Source organism: Microcebus murinus, chromosome 13, assembly GCF_040939455.1.
Source record: "Microcebus murinus isolate Inina chromosome 13, M.murinus_Inina_mat1.0, whole genome shotgun sequence".
Taxonomy (NCBI): Eukaryota; Metazoa; Chordata; class Mammalia; order Primates; family Cheirogaleidae; genus Microcebus; species Microcebus murinus.
In genome coordinates, this window is record NC_134116.1 from 50,914,453 (window position 1) to 50,935,987 (window position 21,535).

A 21,535-nucleotide genomic window follows, 5' to 3' on the forward strand; every position below is an offset into this window, starting at 1 on the left:
TTTTTTTATATAAGTATGTTTTTAATATGTGAAGCTTGCTTTTAAAATTTTAATTTATAGGTTTTTAATTTTTCTGGTAAAATTAATTCATAATTATTATAGAAAATACTTATAAGTTAATCTTGAGTTCTGAAGGAAACAGGACAGGCATACTCACCTGAACCTCTTGCCCCTGGTCCTCATGTCAATGTTCCTCTACAGCAGAGGGCCTTCTTATCTCCTAGCCCAGTGTTTTGTGCTTAAGGACTGTTTCTCTTCAGAGCTCCATAATCCCTGCTGTATTAAGTGCTTAAGTCTTAGCGCTAGTGTGGCTTTTTTTTTCCTATCAGCAAGTGAAATTGGATATACAAATTATATTTCCTCAGGGCTAGCTACTTCTTAGTACTATGCCTAGGATTGCAATTATCTACCATCAGCATGCAAGGTTCTGGTTTTGGTTATTGAGTCATTCATGGCAAATCATGCAGCCAGCTAAACAGCCAGCTGACCAGTTAGTCAGCCAAGCAACAAATAATACCGGTTGCCTCAGACAAGCAAATAATATTGGATACCTCTCCTATGAAAGGTAATGTCATCCTAGCTCCTGGGATACAGTGCTGAGCCAGACAAATACATTTCTTGCCTTCATGTAGTATATAATCTAATGGAAAAGATAGAAAATAAATAGGTAGACAAAGAAAAATGACCATAATTTTTGAATGTCCTATGAAAGTAATGAGCCAAGGTATGATAATGGGTACTAGTTTGGAAAGGGTAGTCATGGAAGGTGTTCAGGTTGGAAAGAATCTGTGACCTGGGATCCATTAGAAGTTTTGTATGACTGGCGCATTTTATGTGAGGGGAACAAGAGCAGGAGATGAGGTTTGAGGCCTGGATTGTTTGAAAAAGCTTGGGGAAAAAAAAGACACTTGAATTGTTTTAAAGAATGAAAGTATGACTTTTTAAAATTGGGAGGAAGGAGGCCAATCCAGCAGTAGTTATCATGGGGGCAAAGGATTATTTGGTACACTGTTGAAATACCTTCTAGCCTAGGGCATAGTTATGTAGATGAGGATGATGGTATTGCTGGCTTGCAAGATGGATAGTGGTGTTAAAGGCCAGTTAAATGGCTAGGTATGAACCTGGAAAGATTAATTTTTAAGGGCGAGTTCTTTCCAGAGGATTTGGATCTATCTCCTTTAAAGGAGGTATAAAGGGCTATTCCTTTCTAACACACAAAAAAAGCTTATTTGAAACAAGTTAGTGCTAAGCACAGTAGTTTTTTATTCAACTATTCATTAACAAATAAATTCATAAATATACATATTTAAACAAACCATCAAAAATTCCCTTGGGCAACAGAAGTCAAATCTTTCCATATTGGATGCTACAGTCCTGCTTCCCTGTGAGGATTGGTTTGTCTTGTGCACTAGGAGTTTCTGTGTGACGACAATTTGTGAAACAGAACACGCCTATTCCTCAGTTGCCTTTCAGAGACCAAGACTGGAAATGCCTGAAGCTTTTGGCTTTTAAATTTGTGTGTGTGTGTGTGTGTATTTTTTTTTTAAGTCAACTTTCCTCCTACATTCTATGGAACATTTATTCAGAACTCTATTTCTTTGTGTGTGTGTGTGTGTGTGTGTGTATGTGTACAAATGCAAATATTTATATTTAGAAAATGACTCCTCACAGAGGAGAGAAGAAAGGAATGCATTCTAACCCTGTCCCTTATTCACCTTGCAAGGCTCACAAGTAATACCACTTACTCCATGAAGATTTTCCTGATTCATGTAGTGAGATGTTATTTTTTATTCCTTTGAACCTCCAAAGTGCTCCATCTTTTTCCTTGATTGGCCTCAAAGAATTGAGCTTCCAATAGGATAAATATATAAATATGGTTGAAGTCTATAATACTTTTCACTTTATATAAATGATTGTAGTATTGTATAATTTCATCTCTATACATCTTATTATTCCAATTTTAATTGAGGTTAAGAATAAGCCTTGTATTTGACATTTCTGTATCCTTCTATGGTGAGCCTAACTCAGTGACTTGTGAGTGAGTGAATAAATGAATGAAACAGTTTAAGATTTTCTTTGTATAATCGTGACAAGGGAGCCCTTCAAGTAATTCCATATTGAAAACTGTTTTAGTTCCACTTGCTATTATTGTTCTAACAGGGCTTTCTTGGCTCTGACGCAGGTGTGGTAAAGTGACAGTGGCTAGAATTGGGAACCTAAATCAGAGTTCTTTCTCTTAATAGTGTAACATTCTAGGATTCTTTGAAATTACTGATTCTCATTAACATTCAGAAATAGACTACCAAAATAAACCTTTAAAAAAACACCAAGAAGCTCATTTTATTTAGGCTCAGTAGAAGAGGAAATGTGCTAATGGTGCTAAATTGATCATATTTCTTTTCTCATAAGGGAATTAAATTATTACTTAGGCATAGTTGAAAGTAGACACAACAAATGCTTATATGTGTAGGTTAAAATATACATATAAGAATGTTGATTGTAATAATTTTGGTAGGAAAGGTTTAGAAACAAATACTTTTCAATAAGGAAAATAGCTAACTTGTGATATTATAGGTAAATTATGGTGCCAGGTGATATATTATGAAGCTGTTAAAAAAATGTAGTTGATCTAGACATGAACCTGGAAAATTTCTGGGTTTATTGCTTTGTGGAACAAGTAAAATGCCAAATAATGTATATGGTACCAGCTCATTTGCTTTAAAAGGATAAAAACCCCTAAACTATATGTTTGTATACATACATACATATATATTTATATATATATCTTTGTGTTTATATACAGTCTCATGCACATATATTTATATTATATGTGTAGCCTTTTAGAAGGTTACCAGTAGTATCTTTTGTTACCAATAGCTATCATTACCAGTAGTTTCTTTGGGGAGTATTTATTTGCAATAATGTATAGAAAACCTTTCCTTCTTTTTTTTCAATGTCTATTTTGTTTGAATTATTTTTTGATGAATTTTTAAAAATTAATTTCTTAGACAACAAGCCCAGAATAATATGGCAATTACTGGAATAATATGTTTAGTTTTTTTTTTTTTTCAATCCTTATATATTTTAAATGGGTATTGTTTAAAGAGTAAAAAGGTGACTTTGCCTTAGTTAATGTAATGTAAATGAATCTCAAAAATTGTAACAAGATATGTGAGTCATTTGTTTTATTTTTAAACAGTTAACAGCTTAGAAATGACCTTAGCTTTCCAAAGTGAAAGAAATTTTTGTCAAGTATATTACATATACAGGGTTCCATTAATTCAGTAAACTCCATTCAGAAAGCAATATATTTGATAGTTAATTATTCCAAATGGTGCCTGTGATCAAAAGGGACAGTCATTTGTAATGAAGGAAATCTTTGTAATGGTTATCCTGAAGAATGTTTGCTCAAGTGTGAGGTTGGAAGTAATTGATGAAGTGAAAAGTTGTATGTATCTTCCTCAGCCTTAGAAGGAACAGCTTATGAAAAGCTGAGAAAGCATTGTAAGTATTCAAGTAACTAAACAAAGAGGACTAAGTATGGGGATAAGATTTTAAATTTGATAATTTGAGGTAAAGTCTTATTGTATAGATCAACAAAAACACATTTAATTTCCCTTTGGGCATTTGTATATATGTATTGGGAAAATATTTTTCTTTGTAATCCTTCCTGCCTTATTCCTTGAAATTCAGAATATAATATTTACTACTAGTATAGATTTTTTTTTTCCAAGTAGAAGAATTTATATCCAATGTACAGGGGAATTTATGTCCAATGTGAATTTCCAGTTCTTATTTGAAAAATCTAATGTGATGTAGCAAATATTCCTGAAAATAATATTTCCATTGGCCCTTTTAGCATTTGCACATCCCTCATTAACCACTTACAAAGCAAGATGCTTTCACAGGCATACTTGCTGTCTAAATGTGCCATGCAAAATTTTTTCTATCTAGAGTTTGGTAAAAGCTACTGTGAGACAGTTTTGCTGTGGAGGTCTAGAGAGGAAGCTAGGCACAAATACCCTCCAATCCCTCTTTGGTTTTCTATCCTTTCCCAGGTTTCTCTCCCACAGCCCATTTCTATCTAGGGGAGAATGATGAGAGCACACCCTATAGAGTTGTATCTAAATTCTGATCTTTTCCCCTGATCCTCTGCAAGTTTTCCCTCGATCCAGGAAGGGCTTTTGTGTCTTCCTAGTGTCTGAGACTCTGTCCTTTCTTCATATTCCACATCCTTCCTATCCACTGCTTATAGTAGGAATGTTAAAGGAATGTTTTATGACTCCATTAATTTTTTTTCCTGTAAGTACTCAGCTACTGCAATTGAACCACATAACTTTCAAGACTATTGTCTCACTGTTGGTATTAACAGAAATCTAATGTTATACTCACTGAGGAATGACCTCTTATCCTAAGGTTATCTTTTCTCCTTAGAGGAAATAAATGCCATTGATCCTGAAATGGTAAGGCTATGGGAAAAATTTCAAGAAAGAAAAAAATTAATCTCCAGTTATCATCTCCAGTTATTATCTGGCTCCAATTTCTCTACAGGGTAGAATGAATCTTAGTCATTCTCCGTTTAATTCTATTCAGTTCTTATGTCATCACATTTGCAGTTTCTATTGATGGACTAGACCAGCTTCGGGTGGCCAGGATGGAATAAGCACAATAATGGGAGTCCAGAATAATGGGAGTCCAGAATAATGGGAGTCCAGAATCCTTATGTTCATTTGCCAGACCTGTAGCCTCCCTCTGGGTTAGTTTTCTTATTGTAAAATGAAATTTTTTTTTAGATGATTTTTCACACTCCATTTTAATTGGGGAAAAAAGGATTTGAAGCTTTCAGAAATTCAAGTAATCACAAGAAGTATGGATTTGATGTTTCTAACATGAAGTAAAGTAGTCCAAAGAATATGAATATGATTTAGTAAAACATTTTAGGGATTAGAAGTTTTGACATGAGCCAGAGAGTCTCAACTAATAGATATTCTTAGATGTCAAAGGTGTTGTGTTTAGGATTTTATTTCCTCTTCTACATTTGCTTGTTGGTATATGTCTTTTGAACATTAACTTTTACTGTCTGACATTTTCATGTAACATTTAAACTAGAGAGAGTTTTTAATTAGTCAGGTTGGGGAGTTTACAGTAAGGGATATTTCAGTTCCTGTAAAGATTCTTCTTCACTAAGATGTTAATTCTTTTCTGCCCAAGTGTCAGGTGGCCCAACATAATTGTGAAGTAATTGAGTTTAAATTGAGATTTTCTAACAAGATTTAAGCCACTGCATTCCCATTAATGAAAGGTTTCCTTCCTTCTCCTTTCATAGCACATGATTCTATTAAGTACTTTATATTTTCTTTTTAATAGCAGGTTTGGTTGATATGTAAAACATAAGATTTTTGGAAGGAGGCAGGCTGGAAGACATTGGGAAATTATGATTTTATAAATGGACTATAACTTTAAATATGGACATTGGGAAGGAGATGGAAATATTGCTTATCCTCTTAGGAGTTTTTGTTAGGTCTTGGGGGATTATTAATCATTCTCGGATTTCTAAATCCTGACATAGCTTAGTCTCCATTTTCCCTGTCACATTCTTTGGTGAGATATACAGACTGGGATCCACAGATAAAGGACCATTTTATTGTTAACTTGTCTGAATATGCCAAATAGATCTCTCACGTCTCTAGTGTCCGGTAAATGGTTTGAGGCTGAGGCCTAAGCCTATATTAGATTACTTTTCTAGAATCTAAGACTGCACTTCATCCATGTACCAGCTGTCTATGTGAGGAAAAGAACTTGTTGCTGAAGAAGCTCAGTCTCAATGTAGAAAAAGTAGATTTTCTTTCCATATAAAAGTCTACCCTTGCTTCCTCACTATAAATCTTTAATGATAGATTAGTTGATATGGGCTACCATATTCTTAGAAATCTGAGGTCTAGGTATTTAAGAAAATAGAAATATGATTAGGTTCTCAAAACACTAAACTGCCCAAGAATTAAATTTTTGGTACAGTTTGGAGAGGTAATCTGCGGTGAGAGGTAAGGGAGGAAGCATTCTTTTGTAGCAGCATTATCTATGTGATCATTTAAGCAGTCATACTAATATACATGTTTGAGGTATCTTGGGAAAGTACATAACGCATTTTATATGATCCAAGTTTGGTTAATATTTTAATCTTACAGTGACTTAGATTTTTGTTCTTCATTGTAAAAACTATTAAATACTCTCATTTTTCTATATGTTTTCAAATCAAGAGGTCAAATTAACATTATTAATAAAGACAGTGATTTGAAATCAAGCCTTATAAAGTTTTATTCTACTTATTAAAAAATTATGGTTAAATATACATAAAAATTTTACCATTTGAACCATCTTTAAGTGTTCAGTTTGTCATTAAGTACATGAATATTGTTATGCAACTATCACCACTATCCATAACCAGAACTTTTTCATCTTCCACAGTTGACACTCTGTACCCATTAAATACTAACTCCTCATTTTCTACTCATCTATATAAAGATAATTTCTTAAAACATCCTTTCATGATTACAGTGTAACATGAATTCTGACAGTTCTCCTTTAACTCACTTGCTCACGATGAAGAGGCCTATATGTAACATTTGGGTTGCAGTTAGATGGTGGGGTGGAAAAGAAGTTAGTTCGTGAGGGAGGCATTTTATATGGCTATGTAGGATCTGTGCAGCATGAGATGTAGCTAGAAAGTGAGATAACATAGATATACAAGTTTCAGAAGGCCAGATTAATAAAAAGAAAGTTCCAAGTTCAGGTGATTGTGGAGACAGATATTAGCACAGAATCATTGATTCTAGAAAACAGATTGGGCAAAAATGGAGTCCTAAGTAGCTATTATAATTGGAGACCAGAATGATCTGGAATGCTATGTGGAACCATCCTAGAGCATGGAGGAACGAAGATTCAATAACTGGAGATTCAATAACTTAAGAAGTTGGCTTCTTAACTATTTTCTTTCTACAGCATGGTAGATATCCTGAATTACTTGTGTCCTCATTTGCATTTAATCCTGCTTTTAAATTAGGAATGTTCACTGAGTTTTCATTCCTGTTATAACAAGTTTTTTTCCTCTTTCAGTATATTTTCCTGTGTATGTATTTCTTCATCTCCTTCTCTCAGAGACTGCTTTGTAATTTGTTTTAGCAGAGCTATTTCTACTTTCTGATATCAGAGAATATATGGGAGAAAGCTGTACTAGTAAAAACAATAGTGGAAAAATTATGTGTTATTAATACGTGCATTATTCCTTGACTGGGAAACACCAACATTCAGGAAAATTTCACAGGGGACAGGTCTGAGAAAGATTCCTCAGAGTGGGGATGTTTTGAAGATATATAATAAAAAATTTAGGAATTTTTTTTTTTTTAAATGAGAAGTTATGATGAACCAAGAAAGAGCATTTGAGAACAGGATTCAGGTTTTTTTTTCAGCAGAGTTTGTAACTCTCTTTCCTAATTCCTTTTACTTTCCTCCCTCAGACTTTAAATCCATTTAATCAAACCTCATCTCAATTTGTAACAAACACAATTAACACATTTAATTTATGACACAATTACTATATAATAAATTGGCTTAACTTTCTCTGGGTTATTTTACTCCCCAGTGCACAGCTTGTAAGTTTAAAAGTTGTTTAATGTGTGAATTTGAAAGGTGTTAATATTTTATTTGATTTAAACTCTTGTTTTTATGCTATTTAAATCTTTGGTTATGAGGGGGAGTTTACACACAAGGGACATCAAGAAAGTAGTTCTTTTTAGTTTGTAGGGGTAATACTTTTGAGATGAAGAAAGTTGCAAATTTCTGCAACTGAGAAGTTTGTTGGAGATTAAGCAGTTTTTATAAAACATTTTGATTGATTTGCTATTTCATATGAGAATAAAGAGACAGGGAAACATTCTTTAGGTCAGCTTTGTAAAAATCATTACATTTTGAAGTATATATTTTAAGTTTTTTATAGACTATATTTCTAATACTTTAATAATTTGTATATAATAATGGTAAAAAATGTCTAGAAAGAACCCTAATTAAGGATTTATTAAATAGTGAAATCCTTGTTTCTGTCTATGCAGGACTTGAGTTGTAGAGAAAAGACCTTCAAGACTTATTTGTTTTGTGACATTGTCTACTAAAATAGAATGTCACATAAGGAGAAATATGCATTTATCTGCTACACTTTTGATGATTGCTGCAGTTGAAATAATCTATTCCACAAAATTTTATTTAGTGCTTCAGCTACTCTTCCTATATATTATATAATTCTTAGCCTTGAATTGTCAAACAGTCTTCTTTTTCCTAGTAAAATACTCTGATCAGTTATGGCAGTCATATATTAATATTTGAATAGGAAAATAGTCTATCTGTTTCTCCCCCAATTTTCTATGTTGTTAGGTACATAGCCATTTATTTATGTGCCTAGAAATATTAAAACTGGGTTTGAGATATCAGATATGACTAAAGAGATGTATAGAATTATGGTTTTCAATACCAAAGCATTTGCTTGCATATTTTGCCAAGGGTATATTGTCAACTTAAAAAAAAAGTTTTTCATCTCTTTTCCCTATGCGTTCCATACCTTCTTCCTAAATCTTCTTTAAAATCATATTGTTTTATCATAACCACCAATAATGTTAACTCTCAGAAATCTAATTTTCTTTCTCAATTATCCACCTGTTCGCAAATGCTGACCTTTAAGACTCTCAGGTGAATTCTGTTCATTCTATGTAGCTGAATAACTGAACCCTATCCAAAACTATCCACCATTTGAGAGGTAGTGACAGGTGAATTCTTGACTTTCCCTTTGGAACTATCATCATTTCTCCTTATCTGCAGGGAATTCATTCTAGGACCCCTGTGGATATCAAAACTGCACATACTGTACTCCAGAAGTCAGCCCTCTGGAATACATGGTTGGCCCTCCATATCTTCAGGGTTTGCCTCCCAAGAGTGTTGTATTTTGCATCTGTGTTTGGTTGCAGATTCAGAAGTGGCAGATATGGAGGGCTGACTGTATTCACTGAAAAAAAAAATCTGTGTGTTAGTGGACCTGTGCAGTCGAAATACATGTTGATCAAAGGTCAACTGTATACTCTGAATCTTGCTCATTGTGTTCAGGAAACTAAGTATTTTTCCTCTCTTGCCTAGGCCTATTCACCTTTCAACTAACTGTCCTGGTGAACATTTATAGCATGGGAAGATTTGGATCAAGCGTAAATGCAAAGCTTGAGGAGCTATCTTTCTCTAATGTGTTTGGTTGCAGACTGCTTTCCTCATACAGATTCCCTGTCTCGGGCTGTTCTAGACCTGTTGTGGGTGGTCAGTGCCTGATCTCAGATCTGGTCATAGCCAAGCTTTGTGTGACCTTCATCAAGTAACTTATGTTCTCGGGTTTCCTCATGTATAGAATGGGGAGGTTGAACTCCATATTCAAGGGCTGTTATACTTCTAAATTTGGATCCTGTAAATTTTGATACTCTTTATTAGTCTCTTAGAATCTCAACAGTTAGAAACCGAAGAAGAAAAACAATAGCAATTAGGGAAATAGTTTATAGGTGTCTCCCTGCCTCTATTCCTCACTTCATTTGAAGACTGTTAGGGTCTCATATTTTTCATTTCCTAAATAAATTATTTATGGTTACTTCATTTCTGTAGTTGAGTCTAATTTATTGGCTTCTCTTGGTGTCATAGAGAAGAATGCTTGCTTATTTAATCAGATATACTTTTTATCCTTTCAAGGCTAGTGTAATTACAGTCTAATTAGCAAAGGTAATTTATTGTAAACATTAACACATAAAACTTAATAACATTCATGCTAAATGAATAGCAGGAAAAATTAAAATATTTAATATTTTCAACACATTGTCATAAAATACACTTAACCAGGGAACACTGACAAAAATATAATAAACAATTATTGGTAGCATTTATTGAATTAAAATAATTATGAAAGAGAAAACTGGTTTTTATTACATTTTGTGTATCTACTAACTACTTACACATTTAGAACTGCATATTCTAGGTTTTTTTAATGTGCAATGGTAAAATAATGTATGAAAATTTATATGGAATCTTACTTGTATAAAAGGTCACATTTTTAATCAATCTGATTAGAACATAATGGAAAATGAACTGGAATAAGATATATATATATATATCCATGTACCATGGAACTATGGTTTTTTTAATGGAAAATTTAGTATGAAAGAAAAGATTTTGAAAGAGGACTTTTTAATGTAATTTTGCTGCTATTTTTGAAACTTTGAAAATAGAAAAAGAATAAAGTGAAAATGTAATTAAAAAAGACTTTTTCAGTTCATGGCTCTTGGCAACATAGAAAGTTTTGTCATCTTTGACTTCATTCTGACATAAAATGCAGCATATGCTGTGTTAGTGATCAGAACAGTTTTTGAACAGTATTAATCTTCTCTTGGAAAAATGGAGCCTTATACAGCGTCTGTAGGAAGTAAGATTAAACACAGACCTCTAATGGCAAAAAAGCTAGATCACAAGTATAGATGGCACTAATAATCCGACTTTATGATTCAGTTTCATGTTATACTTGAGAAAGTCTAGCTTTCAGTGAAAGTGTATTTTGTACAGGCTTTAGATGTGCAGCTCTACCAATGGATGGACTTGAGTCTAAAGTTTGCTTTGCTCTCAGATGCTAAATTGTGCTTATGCACTCTGTTTCTGTCCTTTCCTCCTCTGTATCAGTGGGGGGAGGATTATGTGAAGGTAATTATTATCTCATTTCATTTTCACCACTCTTTGTCATAGATGTCCCTATATCATAAATGAATACTCTAAGCCATAGTGAGGTTCACGGGCTAGGATGTGGTGGGGTCTTCATGCAGAACCTGCTGTCGCGATTCCAAGCCTGAATTCCCTGCAGGAGGACTCAGCCCGTGCTCCTGGCATGCTAGTATTTCAGCATGTAACTGGAATTGTATTTTGTATAAAAAACTTCATTCTCACTAAATGTCCTACTTTATTTTTGTTCTTTAATGCATCCTTCTTATTTTTGCTAATGCTTAGATACTGCTTTATCAGTGACCTTCGCATAAAATATTTTGACTGGTTTTCCACTGATTTATGGAAGCCCATTCAGACTGCATTAAAAAAAAACCCTTTCTGTTATTTCTCAATATACAGGACTTTTTCAAATCAATCTATTTGGATAATAGACTCCTTATCTGATTTCATATCAACATAAGCATATTCCTACCTTGTTTTTTCTTAATTCTTTTGTTTTCTCCCTTAGAAAATGCTGCTTCTTCCTGCCCCTTTGTCTATATTCTAAGTTCCATGTTTTCCTAACAATCTTTTGACTATATGGTAGAAGAGAAGATGGGAGAAAAGCATGACATTATTGGTTATATACTCAGCACTATGAGTATGCTGATATATTAAATTCAGTGAATCTAATTTGTCATTTTTAAGAAAAATGAAAAGTTTGTTAAAATTGCATCAATGTCTTAATCGAAGATTGCAGTAGTCAAAGTTGCTCATAGACTTTTTTTTTAAAACTGTGACACCTAATATACTTCATAACTATTGAAAATAATATTGGAGTCAAAATCAGGAGATTTTCATTCTTTCACCAGATTTGTTGCTTAAAATTATCATATGCATTATTTTTCTCATTGTGATGATCACGACAATGATAGTAGTATTACTATAGTGAGAATTATATCACTATAGTGAGAATTATATCAGAAACTGAAACAAAGTATTCAATGCAGTGCCTGGTAGGTGTTCAGTAAATGTTATTTAAAATTAAGGTTAGTGTGTCTTCACCTTTTTCTTTAGGTAGACTAGAAAATGTTTCAGAATGTGAAAGGATATACATTCTCACATGGTGGTGAGAAAAATAAACTGATTTTTTTTTTTTTTAAATGACAGTCTGCCTTTTTCTTGGGAATTCAGATAAGAAAATAAAATGTATATATTTTCTAAAAAGTAGAGGATTGCCATTTGAGCAGATTAAGGAAAAGAACCCCAGCAAAATTTTTGTTAGCCTTTATCTGGAAATTTTAACCAAAAGACAAGACCAGAAGAAGGTTTAGATACTGGGATTAAGGAGAAGAAAGTGTCTTAGGTGGTACCTAGAAAACCTGTGACAGTCAGTGGCCTAACATCATGACTGGTAACTGTATCTCCATTCCAGATTTCTATTCTCCACGTTTGTACATCCAGGTGCTTCTTGTACATGACCATGTGGATGTACAAGAGCTTCTCAAAGTGAACATGTTTGAAATTAGACTAGTCCAAACCTCATTTGTTGCTGAATTAAATAAATAGCACCATCATCATCTACCTGGTTGCTTAAGCCTGAGTATCTTTCGATTTCTCCTTTACTCTGTAGATGCATACATACATACACATAAGTGATGATGTATACATCCGTCAAAATGATATTTATTGAGCACCTGCTGTGTTCCAGGCCTTGTTCTTGTGCTAAGAATATAATGGTGATGAAATTTTCTGCCTCCAGAGGTTATATTTTTTAATGGAGGAAGAGGGACAGCATCAAATTTATGATATGTAAGGAACACTTAAGTGCTTTGGAGGAGAAAAAATGGCAGAAAAATGCAATGGTGATAGGGAATACTGGGTGAGGGGTGTGCTTTCTATATTAGGCAGTTAGAGTAGGCTTTGCTAGTAAATTTTCATAGGATTCTTCTGTTGCATTGTGGTTAAGCCTGTAAGTGGAGAGACTGGTTAGAAAACAGTTGTGATCCAGGTGAGAGAAAAAAAAGCAAGGGTGCTGAGGAATGGTTATTTTGGTGACTATTTTGGAGTTGGAATCAACCATTCATTGATGCATTGTATGTGGTTGTAAAGGAAACAGTAGCAAAATTCAAGCTTTTTGACTTGAGCAATCATATCAAAAGCATTCCCGTTTGCTGAGATAAGAAAAACAGTTGGAAGAACGGATGTCAAGGTGGCTACGTGTATGTCAAGAGTTTGGTTTTGGACATATTAAGTAGAGATGCTCATTAGATATCCAAGTAGAGATGTTGAGAGTAAGCAGTTTAATGTTTAAGTCTGGAATTCAAGAGACAGAGGTGGGTTGGGTCAATAATTAGCCTACGTCCCACTGTAGATTCAGCTTTTGGAACTCATCCAATCTTGCCATCCCTGTTACTATTGTTCTTGGTCAGAGTACCATTTACTGTTATTTGAATTGCTGTTAATGTTTTTCTTTCTTGCCCTTCTATCAATATTTTGGCTACTCTTTCAGTCCACCTGCTTTAAGCTGAGGTTTTCCTAAATTGCAATTCTCTTGATGTCTCACACATACTTAAATCTTCAGTGGTTCCTTATTAGTGTGAGAATAAAATCCAGACTTTTTAACCTGGCTTAAAAGGTCTTGCATGATGGTGCCTGATTCATTTCTGGCATCATTTATTTCCACTTAATATTCTCTGCTCTTATTAATATTATCCTCACTTCTTTCTGTTCTCTTCAAGTTCTTGCACCTTTACACCTTTGAACACTATGATTCCATAGTCTGTCTTTTTTGCCACCACCCTCTACCTTCTCACCAGGCCAACTCCTTTTTCTTTTCAAACTTTTGCTTAGATATTATTTATCCCATAAAGACTATCTTTAACAAGTATGAGTTTGGGTGCTTTCTTTTTGTTCTCCTTGGTTCTTACCAAAACATCACCAGTACATCTATATAGTATAATTGACATTTATTTTAGAGTCACCTCTACTGGACATTAAATTCTGTGAGGCTAGTGATATCTCTATCTTGTCTAGTATTGTATCTGTGATCATAACACAGTCCCTGTTAGTTGTTGCTTAATAAATTCTTATTTGAATGAAAGACAAAATAAGTGGCTGATTATATTAATAAAACATGTATGCAAAATTAAAGTTTCTAGATAATACCTTCCAGTGTAATTTAAAAGTCCTTAGGACACCTAACATTAACAATAAATATATGGGTTGTGTTTGAAGAATACCATGTTAAATTGAATAATTACATTAATAGATACATGCCATGTTCATGCTTGTGAAGTTTGAAAATTATCACGATGTCAAATCTCCAGATATCAAATCTCAGGATACCTCCAGAGGAAATAGATTCTGGGAAATCTCCCAGAATCTATTTACAAATAGATTTACAAATACAATTCAAATGGATTTTATTTTGGGGCCTATTGGATTACTCTGAAGTTCATGTGGAAAAATAAATGAGAAAAGTAAAGAAAATTTAGAAAGGAAAAATTATTTAAACATCCAATTAAATATTAAACTATATTATGCATCTATAGTGCCTAAAACAGAGTAATAGTAACATAATAGTAGCACAGAGAACAATGGAACAGAATTAGAAGCTTAGAAAAACAGACCTAACATATCTAGATAATAATTTTAAGATCAAAGTGTAATTTAAAATCACTTGAGAGACATGGCTGATTATTCATAAAATGATACAGAAATAATAAATGTTTTAAAAAATGGAAAATTTAATCTTTAACTCACATTGTGTACCAGAATATGTAATTATAATATTAAAGGTTGAATATCCCTTATCTGAATTGCTAGGGAACTGAAGCACTTTTGGATTTTTTTTTTTTTTTTTGGAGTTTTGGACTATTTGCATAATGCTTACCAATTGAGCATCCCTGATCCATACATTTGAAATCTCACATGAATACTCCAATGAATATATCCTTTGAGCGTGACCTTTGTGTGTCCTAATGGTGCTCAAAGTTTTGGATTTTGGAGTATTTTGGATTTTACAATTAGGGATATTCAACTTGTACTTTTTTCTGATATAAAATATAATTATAATATGCCATCTTATACATATGAAGACCTTGTAAACAGGTATTTTGTGTGATTTTTATTTTTCCACCAACATTAGTGTTTTATTTGTACATATCTATCTAAACACTCTGCCCCACTGTTTTCTTATTAAGATCTTAATTTTTTCTAACAGTATTCTTTTTTATTAAGATCCTAATTTCATCCAACTTCCATATGCCCACATTTGCTGCCTAGGAATCTGGATTCTGCGTGTGCTGCCTGAGGACCCAATGAATGGCATACCCAGGGCCTGAGTGTGCCACCCAGGGGTCCAAGCACTAGCCTTCCTGGGACCTACTGGCACTACCACCAGTTCCCACATGTATCCAGGGCCCAAGTCCTGGCCTGCCTGAGGCCACCATTGCTGCCCTCATGTACCACCTAGGGGCCTGTGGACCAGCCTGTCTGGGGCCCACTGCTACCATTGCCTGTGCCCTCATATACCACCTGGACTTGAGGATTGGCCTGCCCAGGCTTGCCACCACTGGTGTCCACCAATGCCAGGGCCCATGTACAGCCCAGGAATTATTGTTGCCATCAATGTTGCCAGCGCATGCTGCCTGGGCACCCGACAACTGGCCTGTCTTCCCAGAGTCCACTGGCATCCATGCATGTGCCACTTGGGGGCCTAAGGACAGGTCCATTTGACATCTCCATCACCAGCATTTGCACCACAGCCTCCAAAATAAATGCATCCTAAGCCACTGAGGAATTCTCAGATACTGCTGATGATTATGGCCCAAGACATCAGATCATACTACCTCTTCTTTCTAGAACCAATGCCAAACCACCCTGCCCTACTAGCATTATGGATACATCAACAGGAAAAAGTTTTATGGAAGTTACTCCATAAAATTGGAAGAAGCAATTTTTACAACAGATATGCAGATATCAACATAGTGACACAAGAAACATGATAACATGAGAAAGAAAGGAAATATGATACCTCCAGAGGAACACAATAATTCTCCAATAACAGATCCCAAAAAAAGAAAGTCTAAAATTCCTGAAAATGAATTCAAAATAATAATCATAAGGAAAGTCAATGATATACAAAAGAACACAGATAAATAATACAAAGGAATCAGGAAAACAAATCATGATCTGAATGAGAAATTCAACAGAGATAGATATCATAAAAAAGAACCAAACAACTGAATAATTCAATGAAATGAAAAATACAATTTAGAGTTTCAATAATAGACTAGGTCAAGCAGAAGAAACAATTGATGAACTTGAAGATAGGTATTTTGAAATAACCCAATCAGAAAAAGACAAACAAGAAAAGAATGAAGAAAGCCTACATGACATATGGCAAACCATTCAGTGAACTAATATCTGTATTTTGGGTGTGTTGAAAGTAGAATAGATGGGAAAAGGCATAGAGAACCTATATAATGAAATTATAGCTGAAAATGTACCATGTCTTGGAAGAGAAGTAGACATCCAGACATAGGAAGTCCAAAGATTTTCAGATAGATTCAACCCTAAAAGGTCTTAGGCATATTATATTCAAGCTGTCAAAAGTCAAAAACAAAATTCTAAAAATGGCAAAATAAGTGCATCTGGTCACATATAAGGGAATCCTTATCAGACTAACTGCAGATTGCTCAGTGGAAACCTTATAGGTCAGGAGAGAATGGGATGATACATTCAAAGTATTGAAAGAACTGTCAACCAAGAATATTACACCCAGCAAAACTATACTTCAGAAATGATGGAGAAATCAATTCTTTCCCAGACAAGCAAGAACTGAGGGGATTCTTTACCACTAGACCAGTTCTACAAGAAGTGTTTAAGAGAATCCTCCATCTGGAAGCATCAAAATTTATCTACTATTGTTAAAACACACAAAAGTATAAAACTCCCTATAGAGCAGTTACACAAATGAGAAAGAAAAAGGAATCAAATAACATCACTACAGAAAACCACCAAACTGCATAAGAGACAAAGACAGGAACAGAGGATATACAAAAACAATCAGATAATAGTCAACGAAATGACAATAAGAGCTCACACATCAATAATAACCTTGAATGTAATGGTTTAAATTCCCCAATTAAAAGGAATAGTCTGCTGAATGTGTAGCAAAACATGACTTAACCTAGCTGCATACAGGAAACTCTCTTCACCTGTAAAGACATATATAGACTAAAAGTGAAGGGATGGAAAAAGATAGTCTTTGCAAATAGGAACAAACAGTGTGCAGTAATAGCTAAACAATCATATCAGTCAAAATAAACTTTAAATAAAAAGCATAAAAAGAAACAAAGACGGTCAGAATATAGTGACAAGGGGACCAATTTAGCAAGGAGATATAATAATTATATATACATCCAACACTGAAGCACCCTGATATATAAAGCCAATATTAATAAAGCTAAGAAAGATAGATAGGCCCCAATGCAATAATAAATGGGACTTAACATCTCACTTTCAGCATTGGACACATCATTTAAACAGGAAATCATCAAGGAAACATTGGACTTAAACTTCACCGTAGATCAAATGGACCTAACAGACACTTACAGAACATTGCATTCAATAGCTGTAGCACATGCATTCTTATCTTCAGCACATGAAACATTCTCCAGGGTGGACCTTGTGTTAGTCCACAGAACAAGTCCCACAAATTTTAAAAGATTGAACTCATATCAGTTGTCTTTTTAGCCCACATAGAATAAAACTAGTAATCAATAACATTAGGAAATATGGAAACTGAACAATCCATGGAAATTAAACAACATGCACTTGAATGACCAATAGGTCAATCAAGAAATTAAGAAGGAAAACAAAAAGTTATTTGAAACAAATGAAAATAGAAACACAACATAACGGCATCTACCTGAACAGACCGAGATTGAGTCAGTAATAAACAGTCTCCAATATCTGTGATGAACACAGATGTAAAAATTCTCAACAAAATATTAGCAAAGTGAATCCAACAGCACATCAAAAAGATAAAGCACCATAATGAAGTGGCATTTATCTCAAGGATCTGTGGATAATTCAACATGTATAAATCAATAAAGTTTACTCAGTTTTCTATGAGCTATATTTTTTTCCTAATATTTTAATTCTGCCTTTTTTATTTGAAAGTATTATGGAATACAAATAATTTTGGTTACATGAATTGCTTGTATAATGCTTGGGTCATGGTTATAAGAATGCCCCTCACCCAGATATTGTTTATTGTACCTGTTAGGATTTCTCCCTTCCTCTCCTCCCTCTGGTTGATTTCTGTTGAGTTTTACTTCTCTCTATGCACATAAGTGCTCATCAGTTAGTTCCAATTTGGTAGTGAGTATATGAGCTATATTTTAAAATAAACATGGTATGGTATATCAAACATAAAGCAACTGTGTATTTTTGGTTCATACTCTTTAGAGGTAACTTCTTAACCCATACTAAGTACAAGTATATTAACTTTTATATTTGTGTCCTGTATACTATTCAAATGAGCTAACTGTGTTTATTCTTATACCCAATGGAATTGGTTTCTATACTGTATATGTTTTATTTTTGTTTTTTTTTCTGTTAGACTTTCAAATATTTACTCTTTTCTCTAGCATAAAAGCCATTAGATTTTCTAGCATAAAAGCCAGCAGTGCCTGTCTGAAGTAGTTTGGGTCTTGGGATATCTATTATTTTATTATTTTTATAGCTGTGTGATTTATAAGATTTGTATCTTTTTTAGCTTCTTTGATGGTGGAAGTTCACTTTGCACTTGAATATCTTACTGCCCCTAATGTGACTATATACTTGGTTTTTCAGAAAGAAGAGAAGAAGAAGATTTTGAAGAGAAGAAAGCTATTAAGAAAAAAATTAAAGAACTTAAATTTCTAGATTCTAAAATTGCCCAGAACCTTTGTAAGTATCACATTTCAATACTATTAAATTATCAGAAGACACTGAAGGTGGTTGCTTTAAATGATTTCATTTTGTTTATGACTTATTTTTCATTTTGTCATTTTAATTTTATTATGATTTGCCTGATAAATTCAGAGGTAACTCTCTTTTATGCAAATGGAATTAAATGGTTCAAAAGTTAAATGCATATTAGGAAATAAAGGTAAGAAAAAGATTTAGAATGAAATTCTATCTCCCTTAACTGAAAAGAGTACCACCCTTTAAAATTCCCCTTTTAAGTATAAAAAGACTTGAGGAATTCAGGTTATCACATCATATTTTTAAAAAAAATTGGCAGTGTATTACTTCTATTCTAACTTTGAATTTGGATTATTTGTGATACTTGATCACGCATGAAGGAGGTTAGAATATTAATGGAAATAAAAAGATGGTGGGTAAAATGAACTCAGTTATCCCATCTGAGCAGTTCCAAACCTTTACTCAAAAATTCTGAGTGGAAATATTTTAGATTTAATTTTGGTTATAAGAGCTAAATACTTAGTATTGAATTATCTTCCTGACTGAATTATTCTTGGGAGAAAAGGGCAAATAATTTGTTCCTAATTCGTCACTAATTGCCCCTTCAATGCATCAAAGATAGTTCTGCTTAGAGCTGAGATAATATGATCTGTATATATTACTTTCTGATGTTGAAAAAGGGATATAAATATTTGGAGAATTTAGAGTGACAAACAGTTAAAATGTTTTTTGGTCTGCCTCTCAATTATTATATATACTTCAAGTGAGCTTTTAGCAAGTGCTAGAATAAAATAATTCTCCATTGAGAGGATAAAAGTCCTTGCTATTTAAAGAAGGAATTGTGTTTTAGGTAATATGTCCAGAAAGTAGAATTGCAAATGATTTTATGGAAGTTTTGGAACCTCCTCTCCTTCACACTCACTATGACAGAGGACCATTCCTTTTCTACAATGTCTGCCTGCCAGGATCCCCAGGGATAGTGTGGAGGCATTGATGGTCTTGGCCAGTATTCACTTCTCTATTTTTGGGCACAAGTTGATTGCATATTTCTACCCTTTTCAAGATAGGGATCACCATGTATGTGACTTGCTTGTGCCACTGGAAAAGTGAGTAGAGGAGATGTCATTTTTAGGTGGAAGCATTTAATTGGTGGTGTGAGAAGCAGTAGTCTTTTTTCCTCTGGCTGTCAGAGTGCTGTACATCATCCAGATACAAGGCCCATAATTAACAGAGCCCTGCCTTTCTGATGTGCTGTGGACATGTGGTCATAATTGGAAATAAGTTTTTTGTTCTTAGACAACTAAGATTTGGGGGGATTTTACATGATACATAAGTTTCAGGTAGTTTTTTTCCCCCTTAAAAGAACATTGTTGTCCGGGCATGGTGGCTCATGCCTATAATCCTCGCACTGTGGGAGGCCGAGGTGGGCGGATGACTCAAGGTCAGGAGTTCGAAACCAGCCTGAACAAGAGCGAGACCCCATTTCTACTACCCCATTTCTACTATAAATACAAAGAAATTAATTGGCTAACTAATATATATGGAAAAAATTAGCCGGGCATGGTGGCGCATGCCTGTAGTCCCAGCTACTTGGGAGGCTGAGGCAGGAGGATGACTTGAGCCCAGGAGTTTGAGGTTGCTGTGAGCTAGGCTGACGTCACGGCACTCACTCTAGCCTGGCCAACAAAGTGAGACTGTGTCTCAAAAAAAAAAAAAAAGAACATTGTCTTAGTTCAGAGCATTGTGCTATTAACTTAGATAATGTCAAAAAGTTCTGTGTTCTGTGATCTAAACTCGATGCTTTTGTTTTGAAAAATGTCCATGACCGGCATTACAAATTGCTAGCTAGTCTTGACTCTAAACAGCCTTGTTGTGGTTCCTGAAGAGGTATTGTGTTGAATAGAATTCTTTCTGGATGGGTCAGCCGTGAGAAGTTAACCTAAATATCCTTCTCAAAGTTGAATAATTAACTTGTTGAACAAGGTTATTTATTGTTTTATATTACAAAATATGTGCTATATAGGATTTCAAATTTTATTAAAACAGCTAATAAATACTGATTACCTTTTGGTGCTGCCATGAGATTTGGCCCTTTAATTTTTACTGCAACCCCACCAGACAGGTATTAGCATTGACATTATAGGTAGGGAATCTGGTGGGTATAGCAGTTGAGTGACTTGAATAAGATTGCTTGTTTTGAAAATAGCCATTAGATATAAGGTGTATCTATTCCTGTTTACAGATAAAACAATCTCATTATTATCATAAAGAAAGCTGTTGTTTGTCTTGTTTATTTTAGCTAGAAGTTATATATCCCATTCATTTAATTGAGAAGCATGTTTTAAAATATAAAATCAAAAGATAAAGAATTTATACCATGTCATATTATGATATAATCCATTTTAGGGTTATTCTTGACCTCTCTGATTGTAGCAAGTGTCATAATTTAAGCTGTAAGAAGCTTTAGTAGTCTATAATCTTTCCTGTAATTATAGTTTGATTCACAGCTGGTTTATGTCTATGAAATTCAGATATTCTGAATTCGGAGAAGAGTTTTAGATAGTGAGAACTGTTTTTGAATGAGATAAATTGGAGTAAAACAGTGGTCAGTAGTAGAATACTGATAATAAAATGGAGAGATTCACATCTAAAATTTATTGAAGAGAAAAATTGTGGGTCTGTACTAGATCATTTCTCTTAGATTTTTCTTAACTGAAATATACTATAGAATTTTCAGGAAACATTCTATGGAATTCTAAAACTCACTAATTTATTTTCCTACTTATTTAAA

The 21,535-nt window shown here is 33.9% G+C and overlaps 1 protein-coding gene across 3 annotated transcripts in view; it reads left to right on the forward strand.

The window, feature by feature from the left end:
* Window positions 1-21,535, forward strand: part of DIAPH3 (diaphanous related formin 3) — a 467,480-nt gene that overhangs the window by 192,341 nt on the left and 253,604 nt on the right. For all 3 annotated transcript variants that reach the window (XM_076009404.1, XM_076009403.1, XM_076009405.1), the window contains one exon: window positions 18,631-18,726. In XM_076009404.1, coding sequence (XP_075865519.1) covers window positions 18,631-18,726 — 96 coding nt within the window. The remainder of the gene's footprint in view (window positions 1-18,630; window positions 18,727-21,535) is intronic.